General features: G+C 45.5%; 1 protein-coding gene across 1 annotated transcript; it reads left to right on the top strand.

Annotated features, from left to right (window-relative positions):
- Positions 1-1078: 1078 nt before the first annotated feature.
- LOC132385927 (E3 ubiquitin-protein ligase TRIM39-like) lies at positions 1079-8831 on the top strand. The gene is made up of 5 exons (XM_059958161.1): positions 1079-1548; positions 2235-2981; positions 4694-4716; positions 4804-4922; positions 8066-8831. Exons 2-5 carry the CDS (start codon positions 2874-2876, stop codon positions 8617-8619), a joined length of 804 nt encoding a protein of 267 aa, XP_059814144.1. The 5' UTR covers positions 1079-1548; positions 2235-2873; the 3' UTR covers positions 8620-8831.
- The last annotated feature ends 8746 nt before the right edge of the window (positions 8832-17577 follow it).

The following is a 17577-nucleotide window of genomic DNA, read 5'->3' on the forward strand; positions in this document are numbered from 1 at the left end:
TCCTTTTTGCTTCGTTACCCACTTCTTAAATAGTGGAGTGACATTTGCAATCTTCCAGTCCTCTGGAACCACATCAGCATTTGTGCCTTGTCCAGATTTGTGGAAACTGGCCTTTCACTGGAGCTGGGACAGACATGGGTAAAGTCAGAAAGTTTCTTCAGGACTTCACCGACCAAAATAATCTTTTCCACCCTGTGACGTGGCATGTCAAGTGCTATACATTCCCCTGCAGACAAAGCATCTGTCTTGTCAAAGCACAATATGCTCTCGACATCCCCACTTTTATGGCATGAAATAATTTAATAGTTATTTTAAATAGTTACTTAACCCCGGTTTTACACCCCAGTCTGACTCTCTTTACACCGCGAGAGAAGAAAATTTAAAAACCGAGCTGCTGGAGGAACTCAACGGGTCAGGCAACATCTGAGGGAAATGGTGATCAAGATTTCGGTTTGCGACAGTCCAGCTGAAGGATCTCGACCTGAAAGTCAATTTTACATTTTTCTGCACAGATGCTGCCTGACCCACTCAGTCCCTGGAGTTTCTTACTCGAGATTCCAGCATCTGCAGTCCCTTGTGCCTCTCTTTACAGAACTTGTCCCTTTCAGTCCGGCCTCAGACTGAACCAGACTCTTCTCTCCGGCTTCATTTCTGTTCTGCTTCTTCAGCCCATCACGCCTACCGAGACACAGGCCGTCAACAGCAGCTCGTCAGAGTCCCCTGTCCAGGGTGAAGGTTACCGGCCCTGTGGCTTCTCCTTTCTCCGCAGGACTTCAATCGTCTTCCAGCGGAAGGTCCTTCCGATCCCAGGGATGAGGCCTTTGGAGGTTAATTTGACATTTCTGTGCACTACCACTTTTTGGGACGATGTTGCAAACCCCAGACCCAACGCCGCTCCTTTCGCAGCCGGCTTAGGCAGCCCAAGGCCGAGTTTTCATTTCTGTTCTGATCTGTTTAATGTGTTGTTGATCCCACCCTGCGATGGAAATTACCACTATTACTTCCCATTGAACACAACCAGCAGCAGAATGTTCATTCCCCGAGTCTGCAGCGCGCGTAGTGGACAATCGCGGTACTGCAGGGGATCAGCAGCTCCCCGAAAGTGAAAGCATTCTGAATCAGGAAGTGGCGAGAGTTATGGCTTCGAAAGGACTGGTCGAGAGTTGGACCGAGGAGGTAATTTGTCCCGTTTGCCTGGATTTCTTCACCGATCCGGTTATACTGGAGTGTGGACACAACTTCTGTCGCTGTTGTATCACACGTTGTTGGGAAAGGGAGGAGAGAAACTCCTGCCCGGAATGCAGAGAGGTGTTTGCTGACCGCACCCTCAGGGTGAATCGGGCCTTAGCAAATCTGGCTGAAAAAGCTCGAAATATATACCTGAATCCGAAAGGGAAGGAAAATAAACTTCACTGCGAGGAACATGAGGAAGAACTGAAGCTGTTTTGTGAAACGGAAAAAACACTGATCTGTGTGATAAGTTGAGACACGCAAGAACACAGAGAACACCGTTTCATGCCGATTAAAGAAGCTGTTAAAATCTACAAGGTAAAACTAACGTTAGTTTGATACTCAACGCATTTTCTCATACATACATACCATCACACGAGCCTCCAAAATGAACTGATCATTCTCTGCAACTTCCGCCATCTGCAACGAGCTTCTACCATCTATCCCTCCAGCAGCCCATCCCACACCACACAACTCTCCACTCTCTGTAGGAATCGCTCCCCGTACTGTGTCGCCCTTATCCACTCTCACCTCCCGACTGATCTCCCTCCTGGCACTGACACCTGCAAGCGGGACAAGTGCTACACCTCACTCCTAACCTCCTCCCTCGTCACCATTCAGGGCTCCAAACAGTCCCAATTCCACGTGTTTCTTCCATGGTCGATTGCCCTCTCGTATCAGAATCCTCGTTCAGCTCTTTACCTCTTCCACCTGACCCCTCTCAGCTTCTCACTTCATCACTCTCCCCCACGTTCCCCCTCACGTTGTCTCACCCGTCACCTATCAGCTGGTTCTCATCCCCAACCTTTTTATTCTGGCTTCTGTCCCATTCCTTCCCAGTCCGAATGAAGGTTCTTATCCCGAAACACCAACTGTTTATTTCCCCTGAATAGATGCTGCCTGACTCACTGAGTTCCTCCGGCATTTTGTGCGATAATCGGGTTAGATCACCTGTTTCTTTTGATGCATCTTTGTTTCTATTTCCTTCATTCTCTGACTTCCAGGATCAGCTAAAATCTTCCTTAGACTCTCTCACAAAAAAGAAATCAGACTTCCAGGAAAAGGAGCAGCAACAGAAAGAGAAGATTTCCGGAGTTCGGGTGAGGCTTCCTGAGCGGAATTTCTGATATTACTGTCGAGTTTTGCTCCATTTAATGCAGAATAGCAGAGTATCGCAGCTCCAGTGACCTGGGTTCGATCCTGACCTCTGCTGCTGTCTGTGTGGAGTCTGCATGCTCTCCCTGTGGCCATGACAGTTTCAGACACATTCCAAGGACCTGTTGGATGAATGGTTAATTATAATTAACCCTGTGAAGGTGGGAGAGGGTGTATGTGAATCAGATGGGAGTTAATCGGTCAATGTGGGAGAATAGGTTTCAGGAAGGCGTGAGGGAATGGGGTTGACGGGAATGTCTCTGAAGTAGTATGGACCCCAATGGACCGAATGGTCACCTTAATGTCATAAGGAAATAGAACACAGCAATGCAGTAAACTAATCTTCACCTTTCATTCGACAGAAACAGTCACACAGCGTTCAGTCCCACATCACATCCCAGTTTGCTGAACTGCGACAGACTATCACTGAGAAAGAGCAGAGCTTACTCAGGGATCTCAGGGAAGAAGAGAAGAGGATTCTCAACCTAATGGAGAAAAATCTTCGGGAGATTCAAGAGAATATAAGGATTATTCAGGAGAAAATATCAAATTTTCTGCAACAGATGGATCAGAAAGATGGTGTATTATTTCTCAAGGTGAGGGATAACATTTCAATTGATTTCTGTCAAATTGAACTAAATGAACAGTGGTATATTTGAACTAAACACAGCACAGAGGCTAATTCCAACAAATCAATTGCCGCTGCTGGTGTCCTCACACAGAGTTTTCTCCTTGCATGACGATCCTCCAATCACTCCGTTAATGACATTCTAAAATGTCGGAGATTGATATTCGATTCTTTATCAGCAACAGACAATATTTAAGCAATGAATTTTCCGCATAATTAATCATAAATTAAGCTGCAATGAATCGTTCAACAAAAGATATGGCATCTGCCTGCCCCAGGCTCAAAACAGCCCAGAACAAAGTACGAATACGTAACTTATTCCCTTCGCTTTTAACACGTCCCCACTCACGTGACTGGTTATCATAATAAACACGTAACACAGAATACAATGCGATAGAAAACAGATGTGTTGCTCCTGCACAGCATTTACAAATGGCAGTAAACTTTTTTTCACAGACTATTGATGCAACTATTCAGGGTTGCTGTTGCCCAAAACTGGACTTCCACAGCTTCTGTACATCCCAGGACAAAATGTAATCTTTTCTGAAATGATTTACTCTGATCATAACACAGAGCTGCTGATTGTGTCCTTAATTACCACATTAAATATCCTCTAAAACTCCCATTAACACCCAGTTGCAGTCACAGGCTGTGAGTGTGTCTGGTGCGGAGGGTGTGAGGGTCTCTGTCAATCCGTGAGAACAAAGAATGTGACCCACACATCAAACTTATCCTCCATATCCGGTTTCCATCAGATTACGGAAACTCTCACTGTTTCTATTTTGTCGGATAAGTTTTACATGGGATTGTGTCCCATTCTCCGTCACGAGCAGGCCATTCGGTCCATCTTCTATCAATTTCCCCTCTGCCACCATCCTCCTAACACCTACTCACCACAACCAGCAACAGTACCCCGAACTCCCTGGTCCCTCACGTGCTTATCCAGCCTCCCCATTACATTCAATCTCTGCTGTTCCACTTTTACCACTTCTGTGGCCCTGAGTTTCACATTCTCTTCACTAAATTTCTTGTGGGATTTATTAAAAACCTCCTGGCATTTTATCTTTGACTGAATGTCTCCCCATAAATAGGAACATAGAAACAAAGAAAACCTACAGTACAATACAGTCTCTTTGGCACACAATGCTGTGCCAAACATGTACTCACTTTAGAAATTACCTCCAGTTACTCATAGCTCTCTATTTTTCTAAGATCCATGTACCTGTGTGGGAGAATCCTGAAAGACCCTATCTCATCCGCTTCCACCTTCGTTGCCGGCAGCTCATTCCACCCATTCCAAAACACTTACCCCCTGACATCTCCTCGACACTACTTCCAAGCACCTTAATATTGTGTTCTCGCCTGTTAGCCATAAATGAAGTACTTCCTCCACCTGCCCAAGATCAAATCCATCGCTCACCTTAAATTGTTGCATTTTATCGTTCTGATGTCGTATCCAGATGAAAATGCACAGCCTGTCTTGTCTTTCCTGTAAGTTTCATCCTCTCAGTAATGGTCTAACTTTCAGAAACATTCCCTGTAATTTACCCCATGGTTCGGTATTGCTGGTTTGTGACTGTGGGAGTGGCAATTTTCAACACCTTGTAATGATTTGGATGAAATTCAGGATGTGGACAGTAAGTCCAAGTAGAATCAAATTTGTGTTCTTATTTATTTCAGGAGGAGGTTCGACAAAACAGGAGGTAGGACATACTCTTTACTGAAACCCTGTATGGATTTGTAAAATAGTTCAAAATTCCAGTTTATCACCAGCAGTTTAATATTTACAGAATCAGTGATGATGTCCAGGAATTGTCAGTGAGAGATGAGACCCTGCCGGTTGAAAAATTCTATCATCCCTATTTGTTGAACACAGTGCTGAGAGAAACACTTGATGCTATTAACCGAGGTAAAACTTACAAAGATTCATTTTTTCCTTGTTTATGAGACACAATTAAGTTATAATTTGAGGCAAAGATTGTCTTCAATACTGGGCTGAAGGGAACTTGAAGTTTATTCCACATCAACCCCACCAACCGGGAGCCATCACTGTCACACAACATGCCAGTCAATATAACAGAAATACAGTTGTCTCAGCACGAGTTAATCAGTCTGATGGCCTGGTTGAAGAAGCTGTCCCGGAGCCTGTTGCTCCTGGCTTTTATGCTGCGGTACCGTCTCCCAGATGGTAGCAACTGGTACAGTTTGTGGCTGGAGTGACTCTGGTCTCTGATGATCTTTCAGGCCCTTTATACACACTTGTCTTTTTAAAACAAGCTGGCAAACAATATCAAATAGTTTTTCAAGTTTTGTAAACAAATAAAACAGAGATGAGAGTGGATATAGGGCCGCTAGAAAATGAGGCCGGATATATAGTAACGCGGGATAAAGAGATGGCAGATAAACTAAATATTTTGCACCAGTCTTCTCCGTGGAGGACACTAGCTCTGTGCCCGGTGTTGAAGGGTTCGAGGGAAGAGAAGTGAGTGCAGTTACTGTTACAAGGGAGAAGGTGCTCAAAAAGATGAAAGACCTAAAGGTACATAAGTCACCCGGACCAGATGAACTGCACCCTAGTGCTCTGAAAGAGGTTGTGGTAGACATTGTAGAGGCATTTCAAATGATCTTTCAAAAATCATTGGACCCTGGCATGGTGCCAGAGGACTGGAAAATGGCAAATGTCACTTAAATCTAAGTAAGGAGGAAGGCAGCAGAAAGGAAATTATTGACCAGTTAGCCTCGCCTCTGTGGTTGGAAGAAATTGGAGTCATTTTGTTAAGTGTGAGGTTATGGAATACTTGGTGACACTGGACAAGATAGGACAAGTCAGCATGGCATCGTTAGGGAATATCCTGCCTGACAAACCTGTTGGAATTTTTTGAAGAGATTAAATGTAGGATAGACAAAGGGCATGCAGTGGATGTATATATTTGGAATCTCAGAACCAAGTTAAGTGACCATGGTAATACAGGAAAGTTACAGGCATGGTTAGAACATTGGCTGATGAATGATGAAACTGAGGAAACAGCGAATGAGAGTAAAGTGATCCTTTTCTGGTTGGCTGCCAGTAACTCGTGTTCCACAGGGGTCATTTTTAGGACACCTTCATTTTATGCTGTATATCAAGATCTAGCTGATGGAATAAACCATAGGAGCAGAAATAGGCCATTCGGCCTATCGAGTCTGCTCCACCATTCAGGCATGGGCTGATCCAATTCTTTCGGTCATCCCCACTCCCCTGCTTTCACCCTATACCCTTTGATGCCCTGGCTAATCAAGAACCTATCTATCTCTGCCTTAAATATGACTTGGCCTCCACATCCACTTGTGACAACAAATTCCACAGATTTTCCACACACAATTTCTCTGCATCTCAGTTCTAAAAGGACGTCCTTCAATCCTCAATTCCTACCGGGGCCGGTAGTGTTGAGCAAACAGTTAGGCTGGACAAGGACTTGAATGAGGAGAAAGGGAAGCAAAGTGGCAAATGATATATAATGTTGGAAAATGCATGAGGTTTCTGAGGTTTTATAAGACATTGTTCAGACCACACTTGGAGTATTGTGAGCAGTTTTGGGTCCCTTCTATTGGAAAAGATGTGCTGGCATTGGAGAGCGTCCAGGAGGTTCACAAGACTGATTCTGGGAATGAAAGAGTTAACATATGACGAGTGTTTGATGGTTCTGGGCCTGTACTCACTGGAGTTTTGAAGAATGGCTAATTTATCATCCCCCTCACCCCTATTCTCCCGCCTCCTCCCCTTAACTTTTGAGACTCTGACTGATCAAGATGTTTACTTATCAACTTCTGCTTTAAAAATCAAACAGGAGAAAATCTGCAGATGCTGGTAATCCAAGCTACACAGGTCCTGATGAAGGGTCTCGCCAGATCTCTCTGACACCTGTCTGGAGAGAGTTGATGTTGGGAGGATGTGGGTGGGTCGGGAACGGTAAGCACAGCCTCCGACTATAGGGATCTCCATTTAGGACAGAGATGAGGAGGAATTCCTTTATCCACAGGATAGGGAATCTGCCACAGGCAGCTGTGGAGGCCAAATAATTGAGTATATTTGAAGCAGAGTAAAACACACAAATTGTTGGGGGAAAAGCAGGCCGGGAAGTTTCTATGGAAAAGAGTAAGCAGTCCCGACGGTTCAGACTGAAAACCTTCATCAGGACCTGAGTGGCTTAAGGGTCCCTGCAAATACATCCCCTGTCCTAATGAGGGGCTGCAGGTGATGGGGTTGTTGGAAAAGGGGACAAAGGGATCCTCATCTCCCATCTTTGCCCCCTCCACCTTCTCATTAGGTCTACACACACAGCTCACCCGTAGGCTTTCCACCACTACCCCCCCCCCCCCAGTTCTAGTTTAATCTGTCATTCATCTCTCTTACTGGTTCCCATTATCACCTCCTTTAGTCTCGAACCCTCCACTTCACACTCACAAATGAATGTGAACATTGAATGATGGGCCTGTTCCTGTGCTGTACTGTTCTATGTTCTCTGTTCCCTGCTTAGAAGGAGAGGAGATCTCAGGGAAACGTGAAATTCTTTCAAGGGTCAACAGGCTGGAGAGAGTGAGGATGTCCGCTGTCCAGCGCAAAACTCTTGAGGAAACATTAGTTGTCCATCCGCTTTGGGCAGGTCAAACCGCGGGAAAGGTTCTTATCGGCCACCCGACCCCCAGGGCCCCGCTGCCCGAGTCTCCCCCCCCCCCCCCGATCCCCGGGGCCGCTCTACCCGAGTCTCCGCCCGATCCCCGGGGCCGCGCTGTCCGAGTCTCCCCCACCCTCCCCCCGATCCCCGGGGCCGCGCTACCCGAGTCTCCCCCCCACCCCGATCCCCGGGGCCGCGCTACCCGAGTCTCCCCCCGATCCCCGGGGCCCCGCTGCCCGAGTCTCCCCCCCCCCCGATCCCCGGGGCCGCGCTGTCCGCGTCTCCCCCCGATCCCCGGGGCCGAGCTGCCCGAGTCTCCCCATGATCCCCGGGGCCGCTCTGCCGGAGTCTCCCCCCGATCCCCGGGTACTCTCTAATTCTCTGCTTCTACCCTCAGTCTCTGTCACCCTGGAAGTGGAAACGGCGCATCCGTGGCTCGAGGTGTCTGAGGATCGGAAGAGTGTGAGATTGACCCGGACCTGGAGGGATCTCCCTGACACAGGGAAGAGATTCACAGACCGGGCTTGTGTGCTGGGATCGGAGGGATTCACATCGGGGAGACATTACTGGGAGGTGGAGGTGACGGGGATTCGTGTCTGGTGTCTGGGGGTCGCCGCAGAATCTGTGGAGAGGAAGAGATGGTGCAGACTGAGTCCGGAGACCGGATTCTGGGTCATCGGGCGGTTTGGTGACGTGTTACATCGGGATTATGACGTGTTCGGTGGTTCCCCCTCCCCCGAGTCCCGTCTCGCTGCCGGTCCCATCCCCGGGAGGGTGGGAGTTTATCTCAGTTACGAGTCCAGGACAGTTTCATTTTACAACGCGGAGACCAAGTCCCATCTCCACACCTTCACTGGGAATAAATTCACGGGGAAACTTTATCCTTTCTTCCGGACTGGGAATGTAAACCAGTGGCTGAGAATCTGCTCCGGTTCCGCTCCGGGTCTGTAAACAGGTCGGGTCCTGGGACCGGCGTCAGGAGTAAAGACCCTGTAAATATAAATGTGCGGGGAATGCAGCTAAATACGTGGCTAAGGAGATGGTGCAGGGGAGAGGGCTTCATGTTTCAGGACAATTGGGCTTTGTTCCCGGGAAGGTGTGGCCTGTTCCGACGGGACGGTTTGCCCCTGAACTGGAGTGGGACTAACATCCTTGCGGGTAGATTTGCTGGTGCTGCTCGGGGGGGGGGGGATAAAAAAGATTTGCAGAGGGAAGGGAACCACACTGTTAGAGTAGATAGTGAGGTGGAGGAGGATAAAAGTCATGCATGGATAAACAGAAATCAAAGGTTTGTACATTAGGTTGTAAATTAATTTTCAGAAATTTAGAAATTGTAGAAAACAAAGATTTCTAAAAAAGATTTTAATGAAGAACATGAAAAGAACATATGTGAAAAAGTGGCTTCTTCAGTTTTACACCTATCGCAATAATTGTCTATGTTAGGAAGTATTTTGGATAGTCTGTCCTTTGTTAAATAGTAACAGTGAACAATTTTAAATTGAATTAAACACTGATTGGCACATATCAAAGAATAATTGACCATCTTCATTAACAAAGATCATATTAAGTTCTCTCTCCCAATCTTGTTTAATTTTCAGTGATTAAGGGGATCTGTTTTTCGTTTTGCAGATTTATTTATTTTTATTTTCATTTATTTTGTGATGGTTGATTGACGAATTTTGAAGAGTTAATTAGCAAATATTCTCTCTCTCATACACAGTTACTGCAATATCTTCAGGTTAGACATTTTTACAAAACTAATTATCTAAGTTTCCATATATGCAAGAATCTGATTTGTTGGATACTATTTTGAATATGAATCCTTTAGTAAGAGGTTCCGTTGGTAGATTTTATAATTTATTTTTAATACATTAATACAAAAAGATAACCTCCCACCTAAGGTTTATACGTGATAGAAATATTCGTTGTTTCAGACGTGATAGAGGGGGAGGGATGAAAGGGGGAGGAGTGGCATTACTAGTCAGGGAAAATATCACAGCTGTGCGTAGACAGGACAGACCAGAGGGCTTGTCTGCAGAAGCCATATGGATGGAGCTGAGGACCGGGAAAGGTGTGACCACACTAATAGGAGTGTATTATAGACCACCCAATAGTCAGAGAGAATTGGAGGAGCAAATCTGTATAAAGATAGTAGACCAATGTAAGAAACAAGAAGTTGTAATAGGGGATTTAAACTTTCCACATATTGACTGGGACTCCCAAACTGTAATAGGGCTAGATGGCTTGGAGCTTGTGAAATGTTTTCAGGAAAGTTTTCTAAATCAATATATAGAGGTACCTATGAGAGAGGATGCAATACTTGATCTCCTATTAGGAAACCAGACAGGTCAGGTGACAGAAGTATGTGTAGACGAACACTTTGGGTTCATAATGAGCATAATATCATCAGATTCAAGTTAATTATGGATAAGGATGGGCCTGGTCCTCGAGTTGAGGTTCTAAATAGCAGAAGGGCTAATTTTGTGGAAATGAAAAAAAGATCTAGGAAGAGTGGATTGGGATAAGTTTTTTGTTTCCCTGACGTGGATGTGTTCAGTAAGTGGAAGGCCTCCAAATGTGGAATTTTGAGGGTGCAGAGTTTGTATTTTCCTGTCAGGATTAAAGACAAAGTTAACAGGCATAGGGAACCTTGGTTTTCAAGGGATATTGGCGATCTGGTTAAGAAAAAGAGAGAAGTGTACAGCAGGTAGAGGCAGCAAAGAGCAAATGAGTTACTTAAAGAGTATAGAAAACATAAGAAAATACTAAAGAAGGAAATCAGGAAGGAAAGAAAGAAGACATAAGGTGGCTTTGGCAGATAATGTGAAGGAAAACCTGAAGGGTTTCTCCAAGTATATTAAGAATAAAAGGATAGTAAGGGACAAAATTGGTCCCCTAGAAGATCAGAGTGGTCGGCTATGTGTGGAGTCTTACTAGATGGGGGAGATCTTAAACAGTTTTTTTGCATCAGTATTTACTCAGGAAACTGGCACAGTGTATATGGAAGGAAGGGAAACAAGCAGTAGGAACATTTGTAGATTAAAGAGGAGGAGGTGCTTGCTGCCTTACAGCGCATAAAGGTAGATAAATCCCCCGGGCCTGACTTGATATTTCCTCAGACCTTGAGAGAGACTAGAGTAGTAATTGCAGGGCCCCTGACAGAAATATTTAAAATGTCCTCAGCCACGGGTGCAGTGCCAGTGGATTGGAGGGTAGCTCTTGTTATTCCGTTGTTTAAAAAAGGCTCCAATAGTAAATAGTAAACAATAGTAAACCAGGTAATTAGAGGCCAGTGAGCCTGACATCAGTACATAACATAAGAACATAAGAGATAGGAGCAGGAGTAGGCCAATCGGCCCCTCAAGCCTGCTCCGCCATTCAACAGGATCATAGCTGATCCAATCTTAACTCTAGTTATCACCGAATTCCACAAGGCAACAGTGCCAACCAACAGGGCACCATGCCGCCCATTTTATTTTATTATTCATCCCGCCCAAACCCATGTGATCACCCGGGGAAAAAAAAAAACGATTTGCCAATTGAGGAGAAAAAATTTGGAAAATTCCTCTCCGACACATCCAGGCTATCGAAAACTAGCCCAGGAGATCACATGGCTGATCTAAACCTAGCCTCATGTCCACTTACCTGCTCGCTCACCGTATCCCCTAATGCCATTTTTATCCAGGAAAATGTCTATCTCTGTTTTGAATTTATTGAGTGTAGTAGCTTCCACAGCTCTCTGGGGCAGTAAATTCCACAGCCCCACTACCCTCTGAGTGAAGAAATTTCTCCGCATCTCAGTCCTGGAACGGCATCCCCTTATTTTAAGATTATGCCCCCTAGTCCTAGTTTCACCCATCATTGGGAACATTCTCCCCGCATCCACCCGATCAAGCCCCTTCACAATCTTATATGTTTCAATAAGATCGTTTCTCATTCTTCGGAACTCCAATGTAGTATGTAAATTATTGTAAGATGTTCAGAGAGATCGGATTTACAAGTATTTGGACAGCCAAGGGCTGATTAAGGATAGTCAGTATGGCTTTGTGCATGGTAGATCATGCTTAATGAATATTGAAGAGGTTTTCCAGGAGCTTACCAACAAAGTAGGTGAAGGAAAGGCAGTAGATGTTGCCTACATGAACTTTAGTAAGGCCTTTGACAAGGTCCCACATGGGAGGTTAGTTAAGAAAGTTCAGACATGAGGTATCCATGGAGAGGTTGGAGAGATTGAAAGAGTGCAGAGATTTACTAGGATGTTGCCAGGTCTTCAGGAGTTGAGTTACAGGGAAAGATTGAACAGGCTAGGACTTTATTCCTTGAAGCGTAGAAGAATGAGGGGAGATTTGATAGAGGTGTACAAAATTATGGGGGATATAGACAGTAAATGCGAGTAGGTTCTTTCCATTTAGATTAGGAATGGTAAATACGAGAGGACATGGCTTTAGGGTGAAAGGGGAAAACTTTAGGGGGAACATTAAGAGGAACTTCTTCACAGAGAGTGGTGGGAGTGTGTAATGAGCTGCCATCTGACGTGGTAAATGCGGGCTCACTCTTAAGTTCTAAGAATAAATTGGATAGATACATGGATGGGAGAGGTCTGGAGCGTTACGGACTGGGTTCAGGTCAACGGGACGAGCGGAATAAAGTTTCCGCACAGACTCGAAGCGCCAAATGGCCTGTGTTCTGTGCTGCAGTGTTCTATGGTTCTATGGAGTGAAATAAACAGGAGATGAGAATTGTCCATCAATTAATTTTAACTCGTTCACCGCATCCATCAACCGAACAGAAACACCGGGGTTTCAGCAGCAGCTGCGGGCGGCGGGTCCTGAGCTCCCCCGGGTCCTAAAGTCCACCCGTAATGAGACAGGTTAAATGGGACAAGTGGGGGTGGTGCTGACCGGAAAAGACAGTGAAGATTGTTCATTAAGTTCATCTGACATTTCTTTGTCCCCCATTACTACTTCACCAGCATCATTTTCCAGTGGTCTAGTATCAACTCTCATCTCCCTTTCACTCTTCATGTAACTGAAAACTAAACTTTTAGTATCCTGATTTATATTATTGGCCAGTTTGCCCTCATATTTCGTCTTGACCATTCTTATGGCTTTTTTCAGCCAAATGACAACAGAACAGAAAGGCAATGTTTGTGTGTAATGAGTGTGTTTATCGAGCGCTGTCCATCACAAGCCGAATGGCCGAATCCTGCTGCTGCACCTTATGGTCTCCTATCGTCATGGAGCCTCAAATCCGGCTGCACAAGTTCATAGAACGAAGGGCCATGAGATAAAGCAGCAAAAGTAGAACATTTGGCCCTTCCAGTCTGCCTGCCATCATGACTGATTTCTTCTCCTGTGGAAACTGTTTAACTTCTGATGCTTAGAGTTCTCCCGTGAGTTAAAAATAATGAATGACCTTAATTTCAAAATTTCAGTTTATTTTAGAATACAAACAAACATACAAATTCTCAGCAAACTAAACAAAGAGCTGAGAACGATGGCAAGAAGTGTAAGACAAAAAAGTCAGCGCTTCTGAAAAATCTATCACTTCTATAATAAGATAAAGGAACATGATAAAGGAATATGATGATGAATTTTTTAACAGGATAATAAATTCTCTTGCTTCCAGCCGCAGAAAGGTGTCAATTTTAACTGATGTTTCCATTACAAACTCTGCCATCTTCATGGGGGATAATGCCTGGGCATGTCTATTCCAGTGGTATATATATTTCCTTCAGCCGCCCCGATTAGACATGCCCTGACAAAGATGCAGAGTTTGGTATTGGCATGCTGATTGAAATAGATACCTGTACCCGGTTGGAAGCCCGAGAAGAGTTTAAACGTCATCTACGCCGGGAAATCACTGGATCCTTTATTGGGGTCGTTTATTTTCATATTGCATCTCAATGATTTGAATGATGCATTAGTGGCCACGTTTGCAGACAATACGAGGGCAGGAAGGGGGCGTGGGGAGCAGGTCGAATTCAGGAAACAAGAAATTAGATAGTTTAGTAAAATGAAGAATCAGTGCACAATTGTAAGTAGTTTGAGGTCCATAATATAGGAAACGATGGAGAAGATTCAATGGAGGTTCACAATACTGATTCAGAAATGAAGGACCTATATGAAGAGTGTCTGAGCACACTTGGCCTGAATTCACTGGAATTCAGAAGAATGAGGGATGCTAATTGAAACCTACTGAATATTAAAAAGTCCTAAAGTCGATGTAGAGTGGACGTTTATCGTGTTGCAGCCTACGACCAGAGGACAGGGGTTCAGAATGGAGGGACATTCCCTTTGAATGAAAATGCGGAGGAATTTATTTATGAAGAGTGTGATGAATCTATGAAATTTCTCTTCACAGACGGCGGCGGAGGACTCATCACTCGATGTATTTAAGGCAAAGGTTGATAACTTCTTGACTGGTCAATGTTTGAAAATTATGGGGAGAAGGCAGGAGGATGTGGTTGAGAGGGTTAATAAATCAGCCAATGTGGAACGGCCGAGCAGTAGTGATGGAGCAAATGACCTAATTCTGCTCCTAAGTCTTATGGTCTAGTGCTGTAATTGATTTTGGAAAACAATTATCTAACCAGCTTTACTTGAGACACACGCGTGCGGAACTGGAATTACAGACACTGTATGAATGGTGTTGGTGGAAAACAGGAAGCTTGTGAAGTACTATTGGAATGGGAAAGGTCCCTTATGCAGACCATGGACAAAATTAACAGTAAAGCATTTTGAAAACAGAAAGAATTCATGAATGAATAGTCCAGGCCTTGCTGACTTTATCAAAATGGAGCTTTACTGGTAATTTTATCAAATGGGAATGTAAAAGCTGTACTAACTTCATATTCGGGTAGATCAGTTTCACTGTTGTCCTGTTGTGCTTTGGTCTGCATGAGGGACCTGTCCCATTCCCACAGTACTTCACAAGCTTCCTGTTTTCCACCAACACCATTGCTCACAGAGTCTGCAATTCCAGTTCCCTGGGCCTGTGTCTCAAGTAAAGTCGGTTAGATAATTGTTTTTCAAAATCAATTAGAGCACGAGACCATAAGACATAGGAGCAGAATAAGGCTGTGCCATCTGGTCCTCGACCCTCCCACATCCTCCAGACATCAACTCTCTCCAGACAGGAGACCAGGCAAGACCTTCACCAGGACCTGTGTAGCTCGGATTACCAGCATCCGCAGATTTTCATCCTCCAGTCGGAGGCTGTGCCATCTGGTCCTCGACCCACCCATATCCTCCAGACATCAACTCTCTCCAGACAGGAGACCAGGCAAGACCTTCACCAGGACCTGTGTAGCTCGGATTACCAGCATCCGCAGATTTTCATCCTCCAGTCGGAGGCTGTGCCATCTGGTCCTCGACCCACCCATATCCTCCAGACATCAACTCTCTCCAGACAGGAGACCAGGCAAGACCTTCACCAGGGCCTGTGTAGCTCGGATTACCAGCATCCGCAGATTTTCATCCTCCAGTCGGAGGCTGTGCCATCTGGTCCTCGACCCACCCATATCCTCCAGACATCAACTCTCTCCAGACAGGAGACCAGGCAAGACCTTCACCAGGACCTGTGTAGCTTGGATTACCAGCATCCGCAGATTTTCATCCTCCATTAGCTCTGCTCGGCCATTCCATCATGGCTGATTTATTAGCCCTCTCAAGCACAACCTCCTGCCTTCTCCCCATAATTTTCACACATTGACCAATTCCTGGAAGTTGGGAAATCAATGTTCATGCTCTAAGGTAGGTAGGCAGCCGGGGTATGCTGTCTCTCTGTCCACTCACACTCACCTCCCAGTGGGACTATGTACGGCTCGGTATAAACGGCAACTGTTCTTCTAAACGACATAAAGAATATGGAGCTAATTGTTTTAGCTGTTTTTCCCTTGTGAAGAATGAATCTCAGTCGGACCGTATTCAATGTAAATGTACTGTATACTTTACTAAACGGGGGTCCTGAACTATAATCCATATTGAGATTCATCCTGACTAACACCCTGTCCAATTGTATTTGAAAACCCTAAACCCTTGCATACCTCCAGCGGGCTAAGTAAGTACAGCTAAGTATCCTAGCAACAGTCAGGACTTGCAGCCGAAGTAGACAAACAGGTTTAGTAAAACAATACCGAGGACTGTTAGGGGTTGGACAGAACACTTCGGGGGGGAGGGGGGGAGGCACCATCAATAACTCTCGGAGACGGGAGGCAAACGATAGGCTTTTATTAGCTGCAAGAGACCATCACACAACATCCTGGAGACTGAGGGGGGAGCAGTGCCTCCAATCGCCTTTATACAGGGGTCTGTGGGAGGAGCCACAGGAGCAGTCAGCAGAGGGTTGTGTCCAGACTGGTATATGTAGTTCACCACGAGGCGGGGGAGCGGGAGGCACTAAATCCCAACTTTAAACGGGAGCCCGCCTGAGGACCTAAAAGCAGATTCCCTGAAGAAAGCTTTAACGAGCAGGAAGATCCTAATAAGGACAAGTGGGAGTCCTGGATAATGAGGATGTGAGCCAATTGAGAGTGACAGGTTGAAGGGATATGTTATATCCACCGGTAGGTCGGCAGGCCTAGAGGGATATTTTCCCCGCTGTCCGTATCATTACACTTTACAATGAAGCGGGTCGGGTGATTAAGAATAACTACGGTCTGTAGGCCTTCATCAATTGTGGCATTTATCTCAGGAGCCATGTCGCAGGTCTCGGAAATTCCAGTTAGACGACACTGGGAATGTTGTTCAGTTCTGGTTCTCCTCCTGATAGGAAAGTCATGGAAGTTTTAGAAAGGATGCATGGGAAATTTAGTAGGATATTGTTTTTCTTTAGCTGTTTGCTGGTGTACGGCTGAATACCGGTAAACTGGAAATTGAACTTGAAGCGGGGTAAGGACGCTGGAATGTAAACATCCCTCACTGTAGACGACCCAGCTCAACATTAACCCTTCCTCTCCCTCGGCAGATTCCCGAGTGTGGCCAGTCTCACAGGCAACTACAATCGAGCTCATTATCCCAGAAGCTTTTGTCCACAGCGTCACTATCCGGACACGGCGCCACGGTACAGAATCCTCACATGTCTTCACATTCAGAAATGTTAGAATCTGCCGAGGGAGAAGGAGGGTTAATATAGAGCTGGCCCGTCTAGTGTGAGGGATGTTTACATTCCAACAGCCTTTCCCCGAACGCTTCAAATTCAAGTTCCAGCTTATCGTGATTCAGCCGTACACCAGCACACAGCTAAAATAAAACAATGTCCTGGGTAAATTTCCCACGCACCCTCTCGGAAAACGTTCACGTCTTCCCTATCAGGAGGAGACCAGAAGTGAACAACATTCTCAGTGCCATCGAATTAGACTTTCAGAGACCTGCAATATGGTTCTTGGAATAAAACCCCAGCTAACGGAGGCAACTCAACATAAGTGTTCTTAAACACCATCAGCTTCATTGTAAGGATGTGATGATGCGGGAGGCGAGGAAAATAACCCTCCAGGTTTATCGACCACCTAGTGGATATACCGTATCTCTTCAGCCTGTCACTTGGATTTGGCATACGTCCTCATTATCCAGGCCGCCCACTTGCCTTTATTGGGATCTGCCTCCTCGTTAAACCCATTTTAAAGTTAAAAGTTATCTGTCTGTTCAGCTGGGGAGTGGGTATCACTTATGGACTGGAAGAGACTGCAGCTTTGCCCTGTCCTGAGGCTTTCTCAAGGGAATCTGCTGTTCACCCCTCAGACAGGCTCCGTTTAAAGTTGAGATTCTGAGCCTCCCCCTCCCGGAATGTTCTGCCCAACCCCCAACAGTCCTCGGCATTGTTTTACCGAACCTGTCTGTCTGCTTCGGCTGCAAGTCCTGACTGTTGCTAGGATACCGGGCTGTGTGTTGGTTTATTCCGCTCCAGGTA

The sequence above is a fragment of the Hypanus sabinus genome (genome assembly GCF_030144855.1).
Source record: "Hypanus sabinus isolate sHypSab1 chromosome X2 unlocalized genomic scaffold, sHypSab1.hap1 SUPER_X2_unloc_5, whole genome shotgun sequence".
In the NCBI taxonomy this organism is placed as follows: Eukaryota; Metazoa; Chordata; class Chondrichthyes; order Myliobatiformes; family Dasyatidae; genus Hypanus; species Hypanus sabinus.

Bases quoted from the DNA above. Each gene is read 5' to 3' on its own strand.
- LOC132385927 (XM_059958161.1), top strand. From the start codon at position 2,874: ATGGAGAAAAATCTTCGGGAGATTCAAGAGAATATAAGGATTATTCAG. The intron at 2,982-4,693 runs GTGAGGGATAAC...TATTTATTTCAG, and splicing joins ATGGTGTATTATTTCTCAAG to GAGGAGGTTCGACAAAACAG. The intron at 4,717-4,803 runs GTAGGACATACT...TAATATTTACAG, and splicing joins GAGGTTCGACAAAACAGGAG to AATCAGTGATGATGTCCAGG.